Raw genomic sequence first — 21337 nt, 5'->3', positions numbered from 1 at the left:
ATTATTATTGTCTCTATTATCACAGTCTTTGCTGGTGTTCTTTTTGTGCATCAGCCGGGCGCAATCCATGCACCTAGAGCGTCAGTCACTCAAGTCAATCATTCTATTCATACACTGAGCACCTTTCTGAGGATTCGTGCAGATCCCAGCATGCAGATCTTTTGAATCTTTTGTGATACATCCATCATTGTAAGATAGCTTCATCGTAGTTTTCCAGTTGCTCATTGAGGTTCTCATGAACTTGATTAGTTTTTCATTAAATCTGTAAATCTGTAAGGTCTTCAGTATCCAACTGTAAGGAACACTATCATAGGCTTTTCTGTAGTCTATCCAAGTCATACTCAAGTTCTTTTTCTTCTCTTTGCAGTCTTCTATGATCATTTTATTTATTAGAAGCTGATCTTTGCATCCATATGAATCCCTGACACAACCTCTCTGTTCTTCCGGCAATATATCATTCTTTGTGATATGGGTGTAGCTTCTTTCAGTTAAAATCGATGTGAACACCTTGTAGGATGTTGATAAACAGGCAATTGGTCTATAGTTTTTGGGGTTCTCTGTGTCTTTGTTCTTTGGTAGTAAATATGTTTGTGCTGTAGAGAACCAATCAGGCAGATTTTCCTGGTTTTCTATTGCTTGGTTATATGCATTCAGTAGGTGTTGATGTAGTGTTGTGAGTTGCTTTAGCCAGAAGTTAGGAACTGCATCAGGGCCGGGTGACTTCCAGTTGCTTGCTTTCTTTAAAACAGTCTGCAACTCATCTTGAATTGGCTTATGTCCTCCCATGGTTGGCATTCTGTATCAGCATATTTCTGCTCCTCCCTCTTTATCCACTCTGCTGAATGGTTGTGCTCTCTATCGTTCTCCAAGATGTTATGCCAAAATGTTTCTGCTTCTTCTTTCTTAGGTGGTTTTTCAACTGATATATGGTCTTTACCAAGGTTTCTGAAGAACTTTTTCCTATCGTTTGCAAACCTCTGATTTTGACTGAATTGTTTACTTCTTTTTACATATCTCCTGATTCTTTGGGCTTTTGCTTGAATTTTAATTTTAAGGGATTCTCTTACTGTTTGCAGTTCTTGATTTGTTGTTATTTTGTATTTCTTTTTAATTCTTTGTTTTTTCTTGGAGATCTTTTGGCTTTCACCTTTCTGTGCCATGTCCGTTAGTACCGACAGATCAGCTCTCATGCTTTTAATCTGATTCTCTATTCTTGTCCTCCATTTTGGTTGTTGCCGTTTATTGCTCTTTGTCTTTGGGAGTTTTGGCATTTTACCCAACTTTTCAGATATCACATACGCAGTGACATATTGTAACAAATTGATGTTATTGAGGTTGGGTGTCTCTTTTGCTATTACTAATTGAATTGCTTGGTTTGCTTGTTTGATCAACAGCTCAGCTTTTCTGTTCACTGATATCTTAGGTAGAGGGGGCCTCTCTGCCATCCTGATGTTTCCCCATTCAGCTCTTGCCTTCTTAATTTCTTTAACTAGGTCTTCGATCTCAGATGGATTTTGTGATGGTTCTATCTCATCTTCATTTGATTCCTCACAACAATTGTTGGCTTCTTCTACAAACACATCATCTACTACACTATCTGTTTGGTTGTTTTGTTCATTCAATTCATTTTTAATCTGTTGCTTGATGTTATCTAGTTCAATTTCTGTTAGTTTGTGTTGTTTTTCAATATATGTGCGTTGGTTCATCAGTGCATTGGCTGTTAGATTGGGCCTTTCATTTGGGTTTCTTTCCCTCCATACTCTGAATGTATCTTTTTCAAAACAAGTTTGTTTTTACTGCTTTCATTTTAAATTATAAAAGAAGATAATTATTATTATTATTATTATTATTATTATTATTATTGTTATTATTATTATTAATATTGTCATAAGCGGTCGGGAATCAGAAAATCAACATCTAATCAACCGCTTTATAATCTGGTGTAATTGGTCGAACATGATAATAAGAGTTGATAAACGTTCTACTTTTGGAATACGGAAACTGTGCACTAAATCTGTCCAATATTTACCCAAACTGTTGATCAATGGAGTTCTAATTCCCTGTATGGAAACGGGTGAATCATTTCGTTACTTAGGCCGCTTCTTTGACTTCAACATGTCTAACAACCAACACATGTCTGAATTGTCCTCTCTTGTACAAGACTTGATGAATGACATTGATATAAAGCCACTACATCCTAAACACAAACTTCTTCTGTACAGCCGCTATGTCCTATCTAAATTGTCCTGGCATTTCACTATAGCTAATATATCCAAAACCTGGATAACGGAACATCTCGACTCTGTAGTGAATGTCTTTATTCGAAAATGGCTTGATATTCCGATATCTGGAACATTGAGCAATGTTTTCCTAGAACACAAATAAATTTGGTCTTAATATTTGCCCTCCCTCTATTAAATTTACTCAGTGCCAAACAGTTCTCCGAAATTCATTAAAAGAGTCACCAAAGGATCTCTGGAAATCGTCAAGCTGTCACACTAATATTCAATATGATCTGTACAAATCCACTGAGGAAGTTCTAAAAGATTTCCGTTCTAATCAAGAGGATAAAATGCAACACCACCTAACATCACAAGGTTTCTTCTTCTCAAATGTTAAGTACTCATTGTCTTCTGTAAATTCTATTTGGTCAGAGGTCCAGTCTCATCTACCCAAGAACATTTACAATTTTACCATCCGCTACATCAACAACTCCCTCCCTACACGTACGAATATGGCAAGATGGGGATTATCACAAAGTCCTGATTGCTCCTTTTGTCTTAATCCTGAATCACTCCTTCATGTTGTCGCTGGTTGTCAACAGTACCTTGATCGCTTTACCTAGAGACACGACTCAATCCTTAACTTCATTGCCAAGTCACTTCAACCTGTAATTAATGTTCACTCTTCACTCTATGCAGATGTTAATGGTTTTCTGAATCCCTTAATAATAACTGGTGAAAATTATCGTCCAGATCTTCTTTTCCTAATCCAGTCCAACTGCCGTATATGTTCTAGAATTAACAGTTGGTTTCGAGTCTAACCTTAACAACAATGCAGTGCGTAAGAAAGAAAAATATCTGAACTTGATCAACGAAATGAGTAGAAATTACAAATGTGTGAGATTTGTAAATCTCTCCATGAGTTCCCTTGGCGTTTTCTCCGATGAATGCTCCACGTTCTTAGACATGATGAATGACATTGGTATTGACAAAAAGCAGCAACTTTATATAATCAAGAAAATGATAAATATAGCCATTAGAGCAACATATTGCATCTTTTGTTGTAGAAATAGGAACTGGGATAGCCCAGACTTTGATTTTTTTTTTTTTTTGGTTTTTGTTTTGTTTTGTTTTTGTTTTTGTTTTTTTGTTTTTTGTTTTTTGTTTTTTTTTTCTTTGTAATAATCCAATCTCAAGCAGCATTTGTAAATTGCCTATACGTAGCGAGATTTACAATTGCACACTCAAATACACAAATAAAGTTTCCATTATTATTATTATTATTATTATTATTATTATTATTACTATTATTATTACTTCATGGGCAATATAAGGAACCGTTTCTAAGGACCTCACGGTCACGACATTTCGACAAATTACCTCCAGGTTGAGTCCAATTACATCCAAGAAATCCACTCCAATTCCCGATAACTGTTCTGACAATTTACCGTACGATTCTTGATCGAAGGAGAAGCCAACGGCAAATTGGGGTCGAGCATACTTCATACCCGTCAAAACTTCGACGTGGATCGGAACACCAACTATGTCAAAAGAACCTGTTATACGGTAGATACCAGTCTTTTCCAGTTTCCTCAGGTACTCTACAGGCTCGAGAGTAAAATCCCACAGACCCGCTCCCCTAAATTTCAAAAGACAAGAAAATAATAAACATTTATTGGACAAGGTCCAGGAAAATATCGTGATTTGTAAGTGGCGAGCAGATCAGTTATTTACCGAAGCCGTACTCTGAGGCAAATAATTGATCTGCGAGACACTGACAAATCACGATATTTCGCGATAAACGAGCTCATTCATTGTTTTACCGTTCGATCACAAATCGCTCTTTGAAAGGTCAGAGAAGCAATCGATCTGCCATTTTCACGCAAGAGCGATCGCAAGAAGAAGAAGAAAAACGTGGTTTCATTTACACACGAGCAGAAAATTGGTTGCAGCTAAACACAGTTGAACGACATTGCGGATGAACAGACCATTATTTGTGGGCAATTATTTGCAGATCACGTGGTGTGCTACCCTGGGTGAGAGAGACTTTTTTAGCGCGGTTTCCGGTTTCTGTCACGTCTTTATAGTGACCCGCGCTTCGCAGCTAGTGGAAGCCACTAGCGGCGAAGCGCGGGCCTTCGGCCAACACCGAAAATTCCCGCCGCACGCGAGAACAACCTCTGGTACCCAGGGTAGTGGTGGGCTGTCGGCCAATGAAAATGAGCAAAAAATTTCCATCGAGCTATAATTCATCTTATCATTTCCTTCCTAATTAATCCCTCGTTTGCTTTATCAAAATGCCGTATAACAATACAGCCTTCTTTTTCATGTTCCCCATTTACTAGTATCGGAGAGAAGAGTTAAATAAGGGTCTACCGAAATTCTTTTTTGTTGGGTTTGTAGGTAACACAAAAGTTGAAAAAACAATGCATGGTTATGACAGAGGCAAATCTAATGTTCAGGATTTTATTGCTAACGCTTTAACATGCACAAGCAAAGCCGCAAGGGTAAGCGGCATAACCTCGCCTGCAGAATAAAAAGAGTAAACGTAGCAACTTACTCGAGGGCATCGACAAAATAATCTGGCATATCGACTGGATTTACACCATGTGAAGACATCAATTCTTCAAATGTGGCAGAGTCAGCCGTCCCCTCAGCATATACACCTCCTGACTGAACATCTGTCCAAACTTCTGATGCAAAGACGTTTCCAGTTTCCAGTGTGTAGTCACCTTTTGCCTTGAATGTCTGAGAATTTCCCTCTGTATAATACGAGAACCTAATAACACACAAACTTCATTTAAGTGAAAGAAGCAAATCCCTATTAACCTAACCAAACTAGAGCCTAGTGCTGGTTTCGTCTATAATTATTTATACTTATTTACAAGAGAACATAAGACTCCTTAAAGAAACCCAAGAAAACACAGAGACTGTGGCAGCAAATTTTGAGCTGTCTGTCAAGGAGGAAGTATGATGAAAAAGAAAAGATAAGCAGGCGGGCGGGCGAGTTACCCGTGGAATGACTTTTCCCAGAGTTCCAGAGAACCAGCACTTTGGTTAACGGATACCATAAAGTCTATAATATAATCAACCGAATAGATGAAAAAAGGTACGTAGCAAAAAGCCCATCAAGACGTAGTGGCCGTTACGTAGCTTCTGTAATAACTGTGTGACAGATTTGTATGGCGCAAAGAAAAATTTAAAACAACAAATGAACGCTTGACGGCAGGTCAACGGATGATTCATCTTGGATTACCGCAAGCATTTACACAAGGATGGTTGGGTAACAAATCCTTAAACGTCGCAAACGGGACAAAGACCAAAGCTTAAGGGTTTTTACACCAATGTATTTCATGCGAAGCATAGCCTGTGCACAGACGTTGCTTTCTTTCTCTTTTTGATAATCGACAAGCACAGTCAATAAATCTCCCGCGGTTTTCATTTTCATACGCGCGCTCGACGATCTTAAAAGAGAAAATAGAGGGCCTGTGAACAGGCTAGGGGAACCATAACTGACCACCTACCCCTCCCCTAAGTCCCAATTTTACCCTAAGTGAGAAGTAAGTGTTAACAATGACTTAGGGGAGGGGCAAGTGGTCAGTTACCCAGAAACTTCAAATGAACCACATAATGACTAACCTAACATAGGTTATCTTACATCCACTCAACAGTGAATATTCATCAGCCTTTGAGCACCTACCCCTCCCCTAAGTCACAATTTTAGCCCAAGTGAGACTGACTTAGGGGAGGGGTAGGTGGTCAGTTACCCAGAAACTTCAAATGAACCACATAATGACTAACCTAACATCGGTTATCTTATATCCACTCAACGGTGAATATTCATCAGCCTTTGAGCACTGAAACTCGTATTTTCTAAGGGCCTCTGCATCGTCAATCCAGATTGAAATAGCCGGTACGTTTTCTGTTTCGTTAGGACGCGTCCACTCTGGGAGGACGTCAATCGTTGAGTAGTACGTTGCCTTGTTATCCACGACCTTCTTAATGGTCAACGGGTCGATAATTTCGAAACAAACCTTAACGAGGAAACAAGACATATAAATGAAATTAACACTTGACGATTTTACTCTAAGGAAAAAAGCTCACAGAAATTCAAATTTATTTTTGCCAAATCCTGATAAATAAATATGCTAAGCAAAAGTTATGCGCTGCCACGCGTGATAAAAGCGTGACGGGGCCAGAAAGATCCGTTTCCATTTCTCCCCATTCCCCTCTCCCTTTTTTCCCCTCCCCTTCCCCTTTTGAATCTATGCCAAAAAGGTTAATTCATTTTAAAAGTAACACCAGAGAATTTGGTTTACAGATTTAAAAAGTTAGTGAAAAATAATCTCACCTGACTCAGTCTAGGAGTGAAAGGGTTAAGCTGTTTTTAACCAGTGGCTATTTCGTGCACTTATTAACAAAGAACCAGCTGAGTGTTTTACTAACAGAATCTTTTAACTACCGAGTGGTAAATTTTCAAGGAAAGCATTGAAGCATTCTCAGGTTCTGTTTTCTGAAATGGACTTTGACAAACATGTCGCCAAGAAATTTCCCCATTCCCAGTTTAAATTTTAAGGAGAGCTAAATGAACATAAAACTCCTCAACAGGCTACTGGCAAAATATCCAACTTCAAGCAGTGGAAATCTGAACACATTTTTAATTACTCACTTTTCGAATAACATAGTACTGTGTTTTTATCCCGCACTAAGAATTTCAGCGGTGTATACAGTTTCGCCTATTACAAATAAACGCTTTTAAAACAAACCTTTGTGAGATTCTTTATTCCATAATCATCTTGATCATCGGCTTCAATTTTGATCGCAAACCAGCCGCTTTCCAGCTCGGTTTTCATAAAATCAAAGTTTGAATACACAGCAGAGGGAACGTCCTCTTTGTACGCTCCCGTCGCTGAGAATTTTTCTGTCGCTCCACACTCCAGAGCTATCCAGGATTTTGGGTCAACAGACGTTTTGTCTGGTTTACTCGGCTGGTAGACTAAAGGAAAAGAAAAGAATAGACAACAGTACTCACAAGCTACAGTTCTAGGCCAAAAGACTCGCACTTTGACCACATTCATTCAACAAGTCTATGTTAAATAGATTGATAGAGCAGCTAGCCTAAAGTGCAAGAGAGAAGACTATTGCATGTGAAATTCTATTTCAATGCGACTTGTGTGATGCAAAACCAGCAGATGAGCCAGACAAGAACAAGTAAGCTTCTACTTGCGACCACTTTAAGCCCCTTCGTCTTAGCTGTGCACGAAATACTAACATCTTTAAGTTAATAGAGAACTCAGACACCATCTCTAATAGTGTCCAATCGGACTCGATTAGGGCCAAATCATTTCAGTGACACCGCATAATTATTATTACAGCTGATCTCCTGCCAGTTATTTCTCACAAACTGCTCTGAATATATTGAACTAGAAAAGACACCAAGACGTCGCTCGATTTTATCGGCGCTGATTTATTATTTCTGTTGAGCAGATCATAGTAAATCCGACAACAATTTTTTTTTAAATCTTTAAATTTTGGTCTAAATTTTTCACTAGTTGTAAACATTGCAACTGAGCTAATATGTAGTCATGCATTATTTCAGTTTCCGTGGAGCAGTTCGTTTATGCGTTGTATTACTTAGTCGTAACATTTAAGCTTGTACATTCGCGCTAGATTCAAAATTACGCTAAGAGCCCGTCAGCACTTGAAATAAAAGTTAATTATTATTCATTTAAAATATTTCCCTTGTCAATTAACTAGCTATTAAATGTATACAGCAATCCCGAGAAAGGTTGTCGGAAAAATTGTGCACGCGACAATCCCGAAAGGTACTGATATGGGATGTAATCAATACAACCTGTTCCTGACACTGTAGCTGTCGAACCTACTTTTGTTGCTTTCTTTTAGCACTCGCAAACATACGTTCATGGCCTCTCGTGTCATTCTTTCAAACGTCTTTGAAGAACAGTGAACTCAAAACCACCCACAATATCTTTCAGGATAGTCGCGTGCACTTTTTCCGACAATCTTTCTCGAAATAGCTGTATCTTACCTGTACATCCATCTGCTTGAGTGGGACAATCTTTATTCTCCACTGACAATCCGACACAGTCATCTCCGCCATTTGCTGGAGGTGGATTAGTGCAAGTACGCGTTCGCTTTGAAAAGCCTTGTAAACAATACTGGGGTTCTGAACATGCGGTCCAATTAGACCACTCTGAAAATCCTCCGTCAATTGCACCTTTAAAGATCAATTTTAATTAGATTAGAAATACTTTTAAAAACATTTTGATCTATCCTATTTTATGTATTTGGGTTATTCTTTGTTTCGATTAGACTGTTGCAGTACCGTTCACTTTGCTTAAAAACAAAAGAACACGTTAAATCTACCGGAAAAGGCTAAGAAGTTTCATCTGCAATTGACTCACAGCACAGGAAAAAGAAGGAAGAAGGGATTCATGTCTTGTTGGCCAAGTGCACCCTTGATGTTCTCGGGTGTTCGACAAATGAATGAATGTTGCATTTGTAGCGTTGGTTATTAAGGCTACATATTTCCTCATAGTGAAATTTCAATGTATGCTATTAGGATAGTGGCGTTCCATTCTGATAGTTACAGTACAACAAATAATGTAATTCGTATTCAATTGAACATGTTCTAAAATCCCGATCGGCAGTTGGCCGTTCACAAAGGTGACGGAGAAGTCGGACTTAAGAGAGTAGTCGTCCGAGCAGGACTTCAACTTCAGACATCGCACTCTAAGCCTTTCTACCTGGGGCTACATGCAATGCATCTTTACTAGTGGATGGAAAAGAAACACTTAAGCGTTATTTACCAGGGCAGGAAGCGATTTTACAGCTCGTTGCCTCACTATAGTCCCCTGTGCAATTCAGTCCATTGCTGGCAGGGACAGGATTCGTACATGTTCTGTTTCTTGATTGGGTTCCAGTCCCACACGTCGCACTGCACGTTGTCCACGTGGACCACAAACTGAAGCCACCATCGACTGATGATAAAAATACGGCAATTAATACTGAATACTTGGTTGCTTTCATAAAAAAAAACAAAACAAAACAAAACAAAACAAAACAAAACAAAAAAACAAACGCTACAATCGACTGAATCAAATAACGCAAAGGGACATTTAGCCTCCAATAACTGATCAAGGACTGAACATCATTAGCTCAGAGCCCTTCGCTATATGTAATCTTAAAAGATAATGGGTCAGCCCAGATGAAGATTATTTTATCAATCTACTTGTTAATTTAGATTTTGTTTTTCTAGTATTGGACTTCCTTTGACAGTCCAGGATCGTTATCAAATTTGATAACCATGTGACGTCACAACATGGTGGCCATTTCAAAAGTCGGGAATTTTCGTACTCGCCTTTCTTTATCCGAGATTCTGTCCGATTTTATTCGGTGTAGACTCGTCAGGTACCCATGGATCTGTTCGGTAAGGCCAAGGAGCTGATACACATCTGCCATTTTGAAACATGTGAATCCGTATTGAAGTAAATTTCCCTCTCAAAGTGAAGCGTCCATCAGATTTTTGTTCCAAGATCAGGTATGTTTTTTCACTTCGTTGTTAAATTTAATGTACTTTTCGATTTTTGTGAGAGTTGCAAAAAAACTGTCGTTATATCCAAGGTTTATGCTTTCGATTCAGCATGTTTCTATTGTTGTGCAGAATCTCTGAAAAAAGTGCATCAGGTATTTTTATTCGCAATGCGCTTTCAATAATGCCGGCCATATTTGATTGATGTCTTCCTCAAGGTGCTGAGATGGCAGATGATGCCCATAGAAGCAAAATTTCAAAGTTATGTCCCCTTTGTGGCAAGATGGCGTCTTCAAATACCTCCAGACCACGCAACGGATATGACTCTTCGTGCTATACGACTCCGCACTTCAGTAACGCAAAATTTATGTACACGTGAAACATACATTAAACTCGAAAATCCGTTTCTTTGGCAATTCTTGACCAAAAACTTTCATTTTGGTATCGCTAGAAAGTTCAAGAAATGTAGTATTTATAAAACGATTTGGTTCTGACGCGCTGTACAAAGGAAAATTGTTTTAATGCTTGAGAACATGAGAGGAATTGACTGCTCGCTGAAATTTCAAAACCGCTTAACACTTAGTCACTTTCAAAAATTATTGTAAGTCAAATTCGCTTCAGCAAGCAATAACCAAAATTCTAGCATAAAGCTAAACTATTAGAGTATACATTACGAAAAGTGTAGGCCGAGTACGAATTAAATTGCAACAGATATGACTCTTTGTGCTATGCGACTCCGCACTTCAGTAACGCAAAATATATTTACACGTGAACATGCATTAATTTGCATATGCAAATTTTCAGTTTTCCGCTACAACGGCTTTCGCTACCTGAACAATAAAGAATTTAAACAGTTATTTGTATACGCTAATCACTGGAAGGCATACTCATTATCTGCATGTTCCGTTTTTGTTTCATTGACAGATCTATGGACAACAACCATTATCGACATCATCTCGTCGTGACAAGAGGAAAAAAGCAGAATGAACTTCGAAAAAGCAAACTTCTGTAGACGATGTTAAAAATAAAACCTCTATCCTTAACAGAATAACCATTGTCTTCCATCACTGTGTCTCTTTAATTTGAACATTTCAGTAGAAACAAATTACGTATGAGTTTGATGATTTGTTTGAAATACACGAAGCTTTCCGCAGAGGTCTTATTTGGAAAAATGTGTCTCAAATACAATTTCACCAGTTTTACAATCTACTGCGAGATGACTGTTGTAAAAAATTGCCATGTGCATGAGTTGCTGTCTCGGCAGTACTCCTTTCTATTTCTGAAAACATGTCCACATCGTCCGCCATGTTGAATTCAAGAACGCTTTCCCCAAAATTAGGTCACGTGAACGAAAATTTGAACAGCGATTGGCTCTTGGTTTGCTTTGGTCGAGGTTATCAAATTTGATAACGATCCCGGACTGTTTGACGTTTGCTGATAAACTTTAATTGGAGCATGAATGGAAAATTGCGGAATATTTAAATGTAAATAACTGAATGAAAACCTGGCTAACCTGGACAAGGCGTCAAGCATGACTTGGCCGTTTCTGTATCATTACCAACACAGGGCTTCCCGCCATTCATAGGAGGAGGCTGATTGCACAATCGTGTTCTACTTAAAATGCTTCCTCCTGATATTCCACAGGTTTGTGAGCACTGCGTCCAAGGAGTCCAAGGACCCCATTCGCCGTCAAGAGGACTAGCTAAAATTCAAACAGTGATTCAGCAGTTTTTTTTTAATCAACAAATAAACAAATAGAATAAAAAACACACACCACAATCATTGGTGGAGTCTGTTCCAGGCTCCAAGATAGTCGGGTCTGCGAAATTGAGAGAGCGCAAACACGAAAATGAAAGGGGAGGAAATTGCTATGCATCGCCCCCTTTTCCCAGATCACACGTTCATATTTTCGCACGCCTATCACTCCCGCGTCATCCTTACTACCTGAAAGCCCGGAATAGGCTAGGCTATTAAGTAAAGAACAATTTGTTTTTTCCAGAAGAACCACGTGGTTATAAGTAGACTATATAGATATTTTTTTGGATAAAAAAGCTTTATTAAAAGGCAATGAAAAATAACTTACTTGCGCATGGAGATGTGCATTCCAGTTTTGTTTGAAAAGCGTCTCCAGAGCATGGATTCCCATCTGCAGTGGGGGTAGGGTTAGTACATGTTCTGGTTCTGTTGACTACGGAGCCCCCACAGGGCTCTTCACATAGTGACCACTGACTCCATTCTGTGTAGCCTCCATCAACTAAAGTGAAATTTATGTACACGTAAGATCAAGTTAATCATCGATTGACCTGTTTGCTTATGTTTTGTCGTATTTATAGATACTGCATTAAAAAGCAAACTTTAATGGTGCTTTCCTAGTGCTTATATTTTATGCAAAAAATTGATCATTGAACACTTACTCATACAGTCCAACTGCTCTGCATTTTCTCCTGTGCACCAAGCTCCGTCTTCACTTGGTAAGGGATTGGTGCAGGTTCTTGTCCGAATACGCTGATTTCCCGCGCAAATACCAGCCGCACAGCCGCTCCATGCCGACCAATCTGACCAGCCCCCGTCTACTGTTGTAAAACATATTTCTGTTAGTTCTATTCCCATGACCTTAAATGGAGTTAGTACCTTATAGGCAGATTTGTCGTTCCTCGATCTCTCAAAACGTCTTTGTGTTCATGCGAACTAGAAGTTCATCTGAGAACCTTTAAAAGCAAATAATTCTGAAAATTTGGGCGATAGATGAAATGTTTTAGAGAAGGTTCACGTCCGATGAAAAATTACTTGATTGTGCATTTGATACACTTACGATTCTGAAAAAATCATATGAAAGGTGTTTAAAAATACTTAAGTGACCGTAAGTGTCACCCCCCGCAAGAAATACTTCTCCTCTTTACTCAGTTTCCCACTTTTGGTGAAGAAATAAAGAACTCAAATGGCAAAACATTAACTCTTCAATTTGTAACCCCAACATCAAAATATTTTCGTCCTCTAAACCAGAAAGTGAGGAAAAAACAATAATTTCACTTAAATTATTGGAACTCTCAACTAAAAAAAAAATTTTCTCTTTATCAAAAAAAAACTTACTTAGGAGGAACATACTTACCGACTCCTCCAACTGAATTGAATAACGGTGTTAAAAATATATAGAATAGTAAAATCATCACGAAAAATTAAGAAAAATTATCAAGCTATTTTTAAAAAAAACGGCTTAAGCATAGCCATTCACTCCGTTGCTTTTGAAAAAATAATGAAAATGATCTTAAAGCTAGAAGTAATAAATTGGCAAATATTAATTAGATGACACCTGTAATTAGTACCATGTAAGCTAAGCGTTAATTTGGGTACAATGAAGCACGTCGCAGTTTTGACTGAAGAGTTGTATCCAGGTAACGTTTAATTCTTTCAGAATGTTCTCTTAACACCAAAATGGTCTGCAAGGAGATAACTCACGTTAAAATAATTATTTTTGAGCATATCTAACCGCTTAAACGTTTAATAGAATGTCTTATTTTTTCCTAAATCGCTTTATCCTCTCTTGATCGTACTTACTCTGACAATTCAGAAGCAAACAAAGAAAAAGCACACCTTGTGGTGGAAACTTTTTGACTATTCTGCTTAAATGTGATGCAGATTTGTGAAAAGGAGTTTGAAGAAATAGTATCGTCTAGTTTTCGTGTATATTAACCTCAAAAAAGTAGCAAGAAACTCTATGTCTAACGAAAAAAAGTACAATAAAAGAAAGGAAAATACACAAATACGCAACGGTGTGCTAAATGTAAAAAAGGTTGCAATATATATTTTGTTAATAACGTAAGTCAATGTTTAGTTGAAGATATAGAATTTCTTGATAGCAGCAACCTCACCTTATAAAAAACACTTAGAAAGCGGACATTTTGAACACAGTTATTTTTTTTCGAACTTGCTTAGTTTTCAATACTGGGAATTTCGCCACCTGACACTTGCCCTTAAGTTATGAAAAATTCCGCCCAGCGAAATTTTTCACACTTGGGAAATAACGTGATTAACGTTATTTTGAGAGTTGGATAAACAAATCCTCGGCATTAATTTACCTATACTGACGCGTATAGGGCTAAAATAAAAGAGCGCTCTTTTATTTTAAAGTTTATGAAAGCCAAAGAAACCACTCTGAGAAAACTGTCATAATTGGACGTCAATGTTCTAGATCGTTATGTTCAGATTCTTAAAACATATTTTATAAGGGCTTGGTCACGCTGGTTCTAATATGTTCGTATTTTTCGCGTTGATTATGTGCTTTTAATTCAATACAGTCTCATTAACTCTTCGCCAGTTTTACCCTTTAAGGTTGATCCGTTTGGGTTTTCCCGAGCCCGGGGGGAGGGGGGGTAGGGGGAGGAACTCCCATATGAAAAGGGCGGGGATGCTCGTCGTCTCGCTTAGGGGTGTAAATTGCAGATTTTGGTCTCGCTTAGGGTGTTCTAGCCGTAAAGGTTTCTTTGAGGGTTGCACTCGAAGAAATATTAAAAAATTGTATATTTTCAATTCGTTTTATTTACTCGATACATGTAATCAAAGTTTAAAATGATCACTTTTAAGGTGCAAAAAAGGGTTGGGCAACGCCCAGATTGGTCTCCTTTAGGGGTTCCCGAGTGGCGGCGAATTCAACAATAGCGACCAGGCCAGCAAGATTTATTTGCATTACTCTCGCCTTTCCACTTCTCACCAAGTGATATTTTTACAGATAAAAAATTCTACTGTAAACATAATGTAAAAAGAGAAAGAAACAATTAAAACAAGGACAATCATTAACTGTAAAAATTTCTTTCTTAAAAATTAAAGAGATAAATAAAAAAACTACCTTTTACAACGGTGAAGGAAATGTTATTAATTTTCACCAAGAAAATCGGGCGCTATTAATGGACATCAGAGCTAAATAATAGTGAAGTTATTAGCCTGGGAACAGGCCCATTTACTTATGCGAATTCGGGGAAAATTTTGGCGGCGGCAAAATGTTCCCCGAATTCGCACATTTCTGGGCCTGCTCGCAGACTATGAAATTGTTACCCTGCTAGCAGGGTCACTTATATCGAAGCGACTCTGCTAGCAGAGTATGAAATTGTACGACGACGAGTCAATCAACTTCGTGGACGGCTTGAACTAGACAGTCGGCTATTTTAATAACAGCATTCGTGTGACTTCACCTGTTTTCTTAATCAACACCATTGATCAAACTTCATTTGACGAATTTTGTAGTCGCAGCAATGTAGTCACAAAAATAAAAGAATGATCGTTTTGCCTCTGTCTTTATCTCTTTTACTGTCATTGCGTCGCACATTCAAAAACGCTATGGATCAATCTAAGTAAGTGCCCAAAGAATACCTTTGAATGTGAATTTCATCTATTCCAAACGTTTTCAAAGACCACTAGAAAAAAAAAAGTGGGGGCTAGTTGCCTCAATCTCGCAAGACGTAAGAAACTCGTAAGAAACCCGCCTATCAGAAACGCTAACATATATCCTTGCAACTCTGCCGGATATCAGAACGAGCTCTTGTGCACTAATTCGAAGACGCACTATTCAAATGGTTTAGAAGATACGTGGACCAGCTGACAGTACCTTTGATTTATTCCTAAACTGCACATCGGTTTGCGAACAACCACGGCCCAAATTATAGGATTTCAGATTTGGTAACCGAGATTTTGAAAAGAAAATAAGCCTGGGAACTGAAATTTGTTACCCGCCCATCAGGGCCCCATTTTGTTGAAAATCTTTATTCCGCGATTCAAAAATTTGAATTTCATATGTTCTTTCATGAGAAATAATTTTGCTCAGGTTTTAAGCAATGTTCACACAATACCGGATATCTTTTGCGCAGGCTCGAAAACCATACGGGATAGGGCTTCTGTTCACACATAACAACGGTGATTTCGGCGCGATTTCTGTAACGGAGCGAAGCTACGCCGCGCCGATCGCTACAGAGGAGAGTCACATATCGGGTAGGTGTTCACGAAAAGCTATCCGGATCAGGGCCCGGTAACTCGAAGGATTAGCTCAGGCCGGATTAGCTCAGTCGGTAGAGCACTTGACTGCACAGCAGGAGGTCGGGGCTTCGATTCCCGGGGGCGGACCAATACTAAGCGGCTAGACCTTCACGTGGCTCGGATGACCACATAAAATGGCGGTCCCGTTTCCATTAGGAGACTTAAAAAATAGTGTGCCCAATTAGTGCTTTCGTTCTAAATACATTTACAGTCAAGTACAATGCATTTTTTTTTACCCCAGGATTAACCAAATTTTAAGCAAGGTTTTCATGTCTAAGCACATGGAACTCGAGCTTGCAAAATACTGTTGAGCCTTTCCTCCAAGATACGGTAATGATAACACAAAATGTTACTCTAAGCAACACATAGGAAGTAAAGTACAAAAACGAAACAAAATTTTAAATCTGGATTAGCGCTGATCGGCCTTCAGGAACTGGGCCCAGGAATATACGCGAAGAAGTACTTAGTTGATGTGCCACCTCTAAATCGCTTTTTATATTTATGTTTGCTTAACATTTCTTTTATAATTTCCCGTAAATTATAATTGTAGTTTTGCAATTCTACTTGCATTTTATGCGAAAATTTAGTCCTAGATCTCAACTTACAAGCTAGCACTCGCCATGATGGAGGCATAAGAAAAGCGCGCCATAAAAAAAAAAAAAAAACACATTGGTACACCTCGTTTACTCATGGACCAACTTCTGCTTCATGGAACAGAAAGAGGAGAGAGACCTTTGAACAAGGTTTAAATAAGCGGCATGTAGTTGTTGGCGGGTAGGTGATTATTTTGCACAGTTGACTGTCTCCTTATTTTAATTTGAAGGAAAATTAAATTACGAGATATTTAGCTTCGTGGAAAATACAGGAAAGAACCTATTTTATACATCAAAGAAAAAAAACATTTTAAGGTTTTAAGAGACATTTTATTACGGACTTTTATTTTTAAGACTACAACATAATAGACAATAATGAAATAATATGACTGCTTTTGGAAAGCTTGCGAAATTTCTTTGTAATGTCTTCTTTACTTTAGTTAGATTATCTGTGAAATAGGAAGAATAACAAATACGTCAAAACATGCACAATGTAAGTTAACCCAGGGACCTCTTTACACAAACCAAAAAAGGTCGGCTAATATCTTTATCTTTCTGTTTTGTTACGGTACTTAACAAGTCTTTTGCTATACCGTAAACTTCCGCTTATAAGCTCTGGGCTTATAAAACTTCATAAGGGGTTTTAGGAGGACTTCTAAATGTTGGGGGGGGGGGGGGGGGATCGGGGGGGGGCTAATAACTGGAGTAAAAAACGCATTTGAAAACAAGCTTCATTACAGTCATACGTCGTAAAAAACTGAAGAAAAAAATGAGGGGCTTATATAACTGGATGTATTTTTTTACAGGTAGATGTAAACTAGGGATGGACTTATAAGGGAGCTGCAACGACGACGGCGACGGTAACGAGAACGGCAAAAAGTGATAGGTAAAGATCAGCAAGACAACAACTTTGCACGCGCATCACGCTTTTTTGTCCATTTCTTTGCTGTCGCTGCACGACTACAACGCGTGTAAGTGCCTAATTTCACGTTTTGTCTAGGACGTGAACGAAGACAACGACTTTCTTTTTCTTCCCCCGAACTTTGAAACAGTCTTTTAGAATTAAACTCCATAAACAAATAGCCAACATTTGACGATTTGAACGAGCTGGAATAAGCACGATAAAGTTTGAAGTAGCGCGGATTCACTTTTTAAGTGACGTTTTCGTACACGTCGCCGTCGTTGTTGTTTAAGCCCCCTATAAGTAGGAGGGGAGAAGGGCTTGTAAGCGGACGTTTACGGTATACGAAAACAAGGAAGAGACAGCAGAGGGAGAAATGAATCTATCTTACAGATAAAAAGACTTAAATGTTCACAGCTTAACAGCCTCTGGCAGTTAGGAGAGTACAGTTATATGTTGTAATTACAGTTAAAAATACTGAAAGTTACAGTTTACGTGTAAGTCTTAAAACAAGGAGTCCTGAGTTCCCGCTGTGTACATCGTTAAAGTTGTTTTATTACCTTTAATTAAAAAAGTTACATTTGCAATAATTTACTGACTATTCGACATTAAGTTAGGATTAAATTGGTAATTTTAGGCGGTAATAAAAACCCTTCAATTATATGATAATTAGTTTTTACACTTACATTTGGTCATTATACAGCATATTATTATTTTAGAAAAATTACTTCTATAATTTATTAGAAAATATTATTTAAAAAAAGCTAACTTTTTCACGTTTGCAAACAATGATTCAGAGTCTCGGACAAATTGCTAATGTTGTGAACTATATGCTCGGAAGAAAATGCAGCATTCTTAGCCTCAAATAGACCGTTGTTAGCCTCAGTTTTCTCTCGATTGTTAATTTTTAGAAGGTCTGGTGGTTTACAGAATATTAATAAACTATCCAGTCTTGAACAGTATACGCATGTAGAACGAGTAGGAACAACATTCAAACGATAGTCGAGAAAAAAAATACACCAGACTCATCGATAAACTATAAAACTTCGCACGCATCTTCTGTTTTCAAGCGGCTTTCCGAATTACGCACCTACTTTCTCGTATTTACCTACAGCTCGCAGGCGACAGCACTAATTGCAGACCCTCCCCCCCCCCTCAAAAAAAACGACAACAACAACAAAGAAACAAAGAAAAAGAAGAAACATACTCCTCCTCGTTGACGTTCTCGTCGTCATCTTCTCAGCAAAGGTAAAGCTAAGACTTAATTGCTAGTCCGAAATGTTATTTACAATGATCTAACTATTACCTTATTAACGGCTGGGTGTTGCGCCAGCCTGAACAGTAACCGCAATTTGCTTGGTAACCGTTCCCTGTGTGTTAGTGGCTTTACACTCGTAAGTGCCTGAATCAGAGACCACCGCTCCCGTAATAACCATTTCCACACCCGTTAGTTTCGCATCCAGGTCGTAGATTTCGTTTATCGTAGTGCGGCCATCAGGGAGAGAACCTAAACAAGTTACAAATCAGTGATAAGTAAAACACGAAACTACGATACTGTACTGAATGGTTTGACTCGGTAGTGATATCGTATGTAAGATTATGTACTTATTGACTGAGTGGAAGGGTCGGACGGGAAACCAAATATTTTCCTGTCCCGTCCTACTTAACTCAATCGATAAGCATTTTATCACATGACCGTTGTGTTTTTGAATTTTTCTGACGGAGTTCGAACCCGCGTCGATCAGTACGCTTTTCTAGCAGGGCCGTACACGCTTTCTTCGTCCCTAACGCTTGACGCGTACGGCCCTCGTGCGGGACTTTTCATATGGTCTTCCAACGAAATTGCGCTTGGGGCCCGCTGTACGGGTCATATGATATAAAATACGTTCGTCCAAGTTTACTCTTAAAACTTACGAAAATCTAAGTATAAAATGTGATACGTTAACGAAGAAAGTCAAGCCAGAATACGTCAGTTTGGTTTGACCTAGGGGTCATATCGTAAGGAAGATGAATATGATCGTCCTATTACTGTCCTTTTGAAAATTACGAGAATTTAAGAATACCATGAGAGCAAATTGAGGTTTAATAGTTGTCTCTAAACCAAAGCTGAGTTCTTGTTTACATTGTTCTTAGGAAAACAATCGTGAAACGAACGAGTACTGGGAGTTTGAGCAAGTCTACTGAAAAAACTGTTTCCAGCTTGTTTGTTTGTTGTGTGTGTTTTTCAAGTTTACATAATGGAAAACTGACCATTTCTACTGGCATTTGAAAATGGTATTGAAATACCTCTATGATGTTAAAACTAATAGACCATTTTACACTTGTGAGCTTAGTATTCCAGCCTTTTAGTGAACGTGAGGTTGAGGTTGACCTTGCTTTGATACAAACCTTGTTATTGCCAACGAGGCAACCGAGCTAAGAAGCGAGGTTGCCTCGGCGGCAGATTTATAATCCCGCACGATGTAGGCAAAAACTCTCAAATTCTGCGTAACCCTCTAAAATTTGCATTTTTGACCATATTTGGGTGTAAGTAAGACCCCATATTTGCGTAGTGACGTTATGGTCTTGTAATTATAACTCGTGGTCCGAAATTGGGTGATTCAGTGGGCAGCTGTTCGTTGTCTGTTCAAGAGGACCTAACAGGTGAGCAAGCTCTAATACGATTTCTAGTTTGAAAGGGCAATTAGTGCTCTGGTTTGCTTTATAAATTGTGTTTAAAGCAGCAGCTGATCAAGGAATAGGGTTTTACGCTCAAGTTTTTGTCAGAACCAGCTTATTCTTTGCAGCTCGATTTACAATGAGGTAGCGCGTTCGCTTCTCGACTCAGAACCAGGGTTTTCCGTGTTGTCTTTTGCTTTGTGAATTGAATTTTAAGCAGTAGTTGATCAAGGTATAGGGTTATATTCTCAAAACTTAATCAGATCGATTTAAATTGAGCCAGTCCTCAACGTATTTGCGGACCTTTTTTAGAATTTATTCATGTCTTTAGATTTTGTTAACCAGCATGTTTTTTTGATTTACAATGATACAGCCCAAACTCCCACGAGGAATGCAACGAATTTGCGAACCTTTTGTTTTGAAGACTATCATTATGCCTTTAAGAGAATCTTTGACCTGTGACGCTCGCTCATTAGATCTTTGTATTTTATTCAAGTTTATATTTTTATACCTCTGATACATTCCGCCCCATTCTTGCGCTTTTCACATATTTTACTTTACACCAACTTTTTCTTATGTATATTACCACGCGAAATATTTTTCTTCTCCCTGATGACGCTGTTGCTCGGAATTTAATTATTATTTCTAACTTCAGCAGTCAAAGGCCTCATTGGAACTATATTTTTTTTTCTAACGTTTATAGTTTTGATACAATGGAATTTTCCATGAAACACAAGTGCTAACTTGCTCATATTTACCAACAAAGCTTCAAGCTATGTTGTTATTGTTCAATAAAATTGTGACAGCCTAGAGTGTGCCAAAGTTGTTGTTTTGAAGTTTGGTGCCATCCTTTTCTATAGCGGAATCCATTGTAAACCTCTAAAATTATGAAAAAAAATGTATATCGCGAAGATCTGAATAGGCACATTTCACAAAAGATAAACGAATTCGCCTCGTTGGCACTTGCCGGAAGGTACCCCTAGTTTTACTTATGAAAGTTATGCGTAAGAACGACATGATTTACATAATAAAACAGGAAGAGTTGTATCAAAACCAGGTCAACTCCAGCCTCGTTTCCGTCTGCAACTGTAACTGTAAAAACGGACTACCGTTTATTGATTGTATTCCAAATAAAGATTGTTTCATGTATCGACTCACCGCCTGTTTTGTTCCAGGATGCAGACGGTGATGGACTTCCCTCGACATTGCACAATATGGAGAAGGTATCGTTCTCATGAACCGAAAAGTCTGAACCTGGCACAGTCTCGGTTATAGCTACAGGAGCTGAATAAATCAAGAAAAGAAAGAAAAAAAAGCACCAGCAAATGAATACCACCATTAACTCGGAGTACAGTTGTTTTTTGATTTTTTTTTCTTTTTATACAAA

The 21337-nt window shown here is 38.4% G+C and overlaps 2 protein-coding genes across 2 annotated transcripts in view; both read right to left on the bottom strand.

Moving 5' to 3' along the window:
- Positions 1 to 12384, bottom strand: part of LOC140926198 (uncharacterized) — a 42483-nt gene extending 30099 nt beyond the window's left edge. The window contains exons 1-9 of the mRNA XM_073375978.1: positions 12189 to 12384; positions 11858 to 12028; positions 11288 to 11476; positions 9053 to 9223; positions 8272 to 8460; positions 6989 to 7218; positions 6024 to 6256; positions 4783 to 5001; positions 3603 to 3861 (exon numbers count right to left, since the gene is read on the bottom strand). Coding sequence (XP_073232079.1) covers positions 3603 to 3861; positions 4783 to 5001; positions 6024 to 6256; positions 6989 to 7218; positions 8272 to 8460; positions 9053 to 9223; positions 11288 to 11476; positions 11858 to 12028; positions 12189 to 12384 — 1857 coding nt within the window. The remainder of the gene's footprint in view (positions 1 to 3602; positions 3862 to 4782; positions 5002 to 6023; positions 6257 to 6988; positions 7219 to 8271; positions 8461 to 9052; positions 9224 to 11287; positions 11477 to 11857; positions 12029 to 12188) is intronic.
- A 4315-nt stretch (positions 12385 to 16699) lies between these two features.
- LOC140928615 (uncharacterized) overlaps positions 16700 to 21337 on the bottom strand; it is a 54738-nt gene continuing 50100 nt past the window's right edge. Inside the window, exons 41-43 of the mRNA XM_073378390.1 lie at positions 21109 to 21234; positions 18599 to 18799; positions 16700 to 16840 (exon numbers count right to left, since the gene is read on the bottom strand). Of these exons, the coding sequence (XP_073234491.1) occupies positions 18603 to 18799; positions 21109 to 21234 (323 nt within the window). The 3' untranslated portion in view covers positions 16700 to 16840; positions 18599 to 18602. The remainder of the gene's footprint in view (positions 16841 to 18598; positions 18800 to 21108; positions 21235 to 21337) is intronic.

This window comes from Porites lutea, chromosome 2, assembly GCF_958299795.1.
Source record: "Porites lutea chromosome 2, jaPorLute2.1, whole genome shotgun sequence".
Classification (NCBI taxonomy): domain Eukaryota; kingdom Metazoa; phylum Cnidaria; class Anthozoa; order Scleractinia; family Poritidae; genus Porites; species Porites lutea.
The sequence above is the reverse complement of the archived record's forward strand: the minus strand, read 5'-3'. Positions and strand labels throughout refer to the sequence as shown.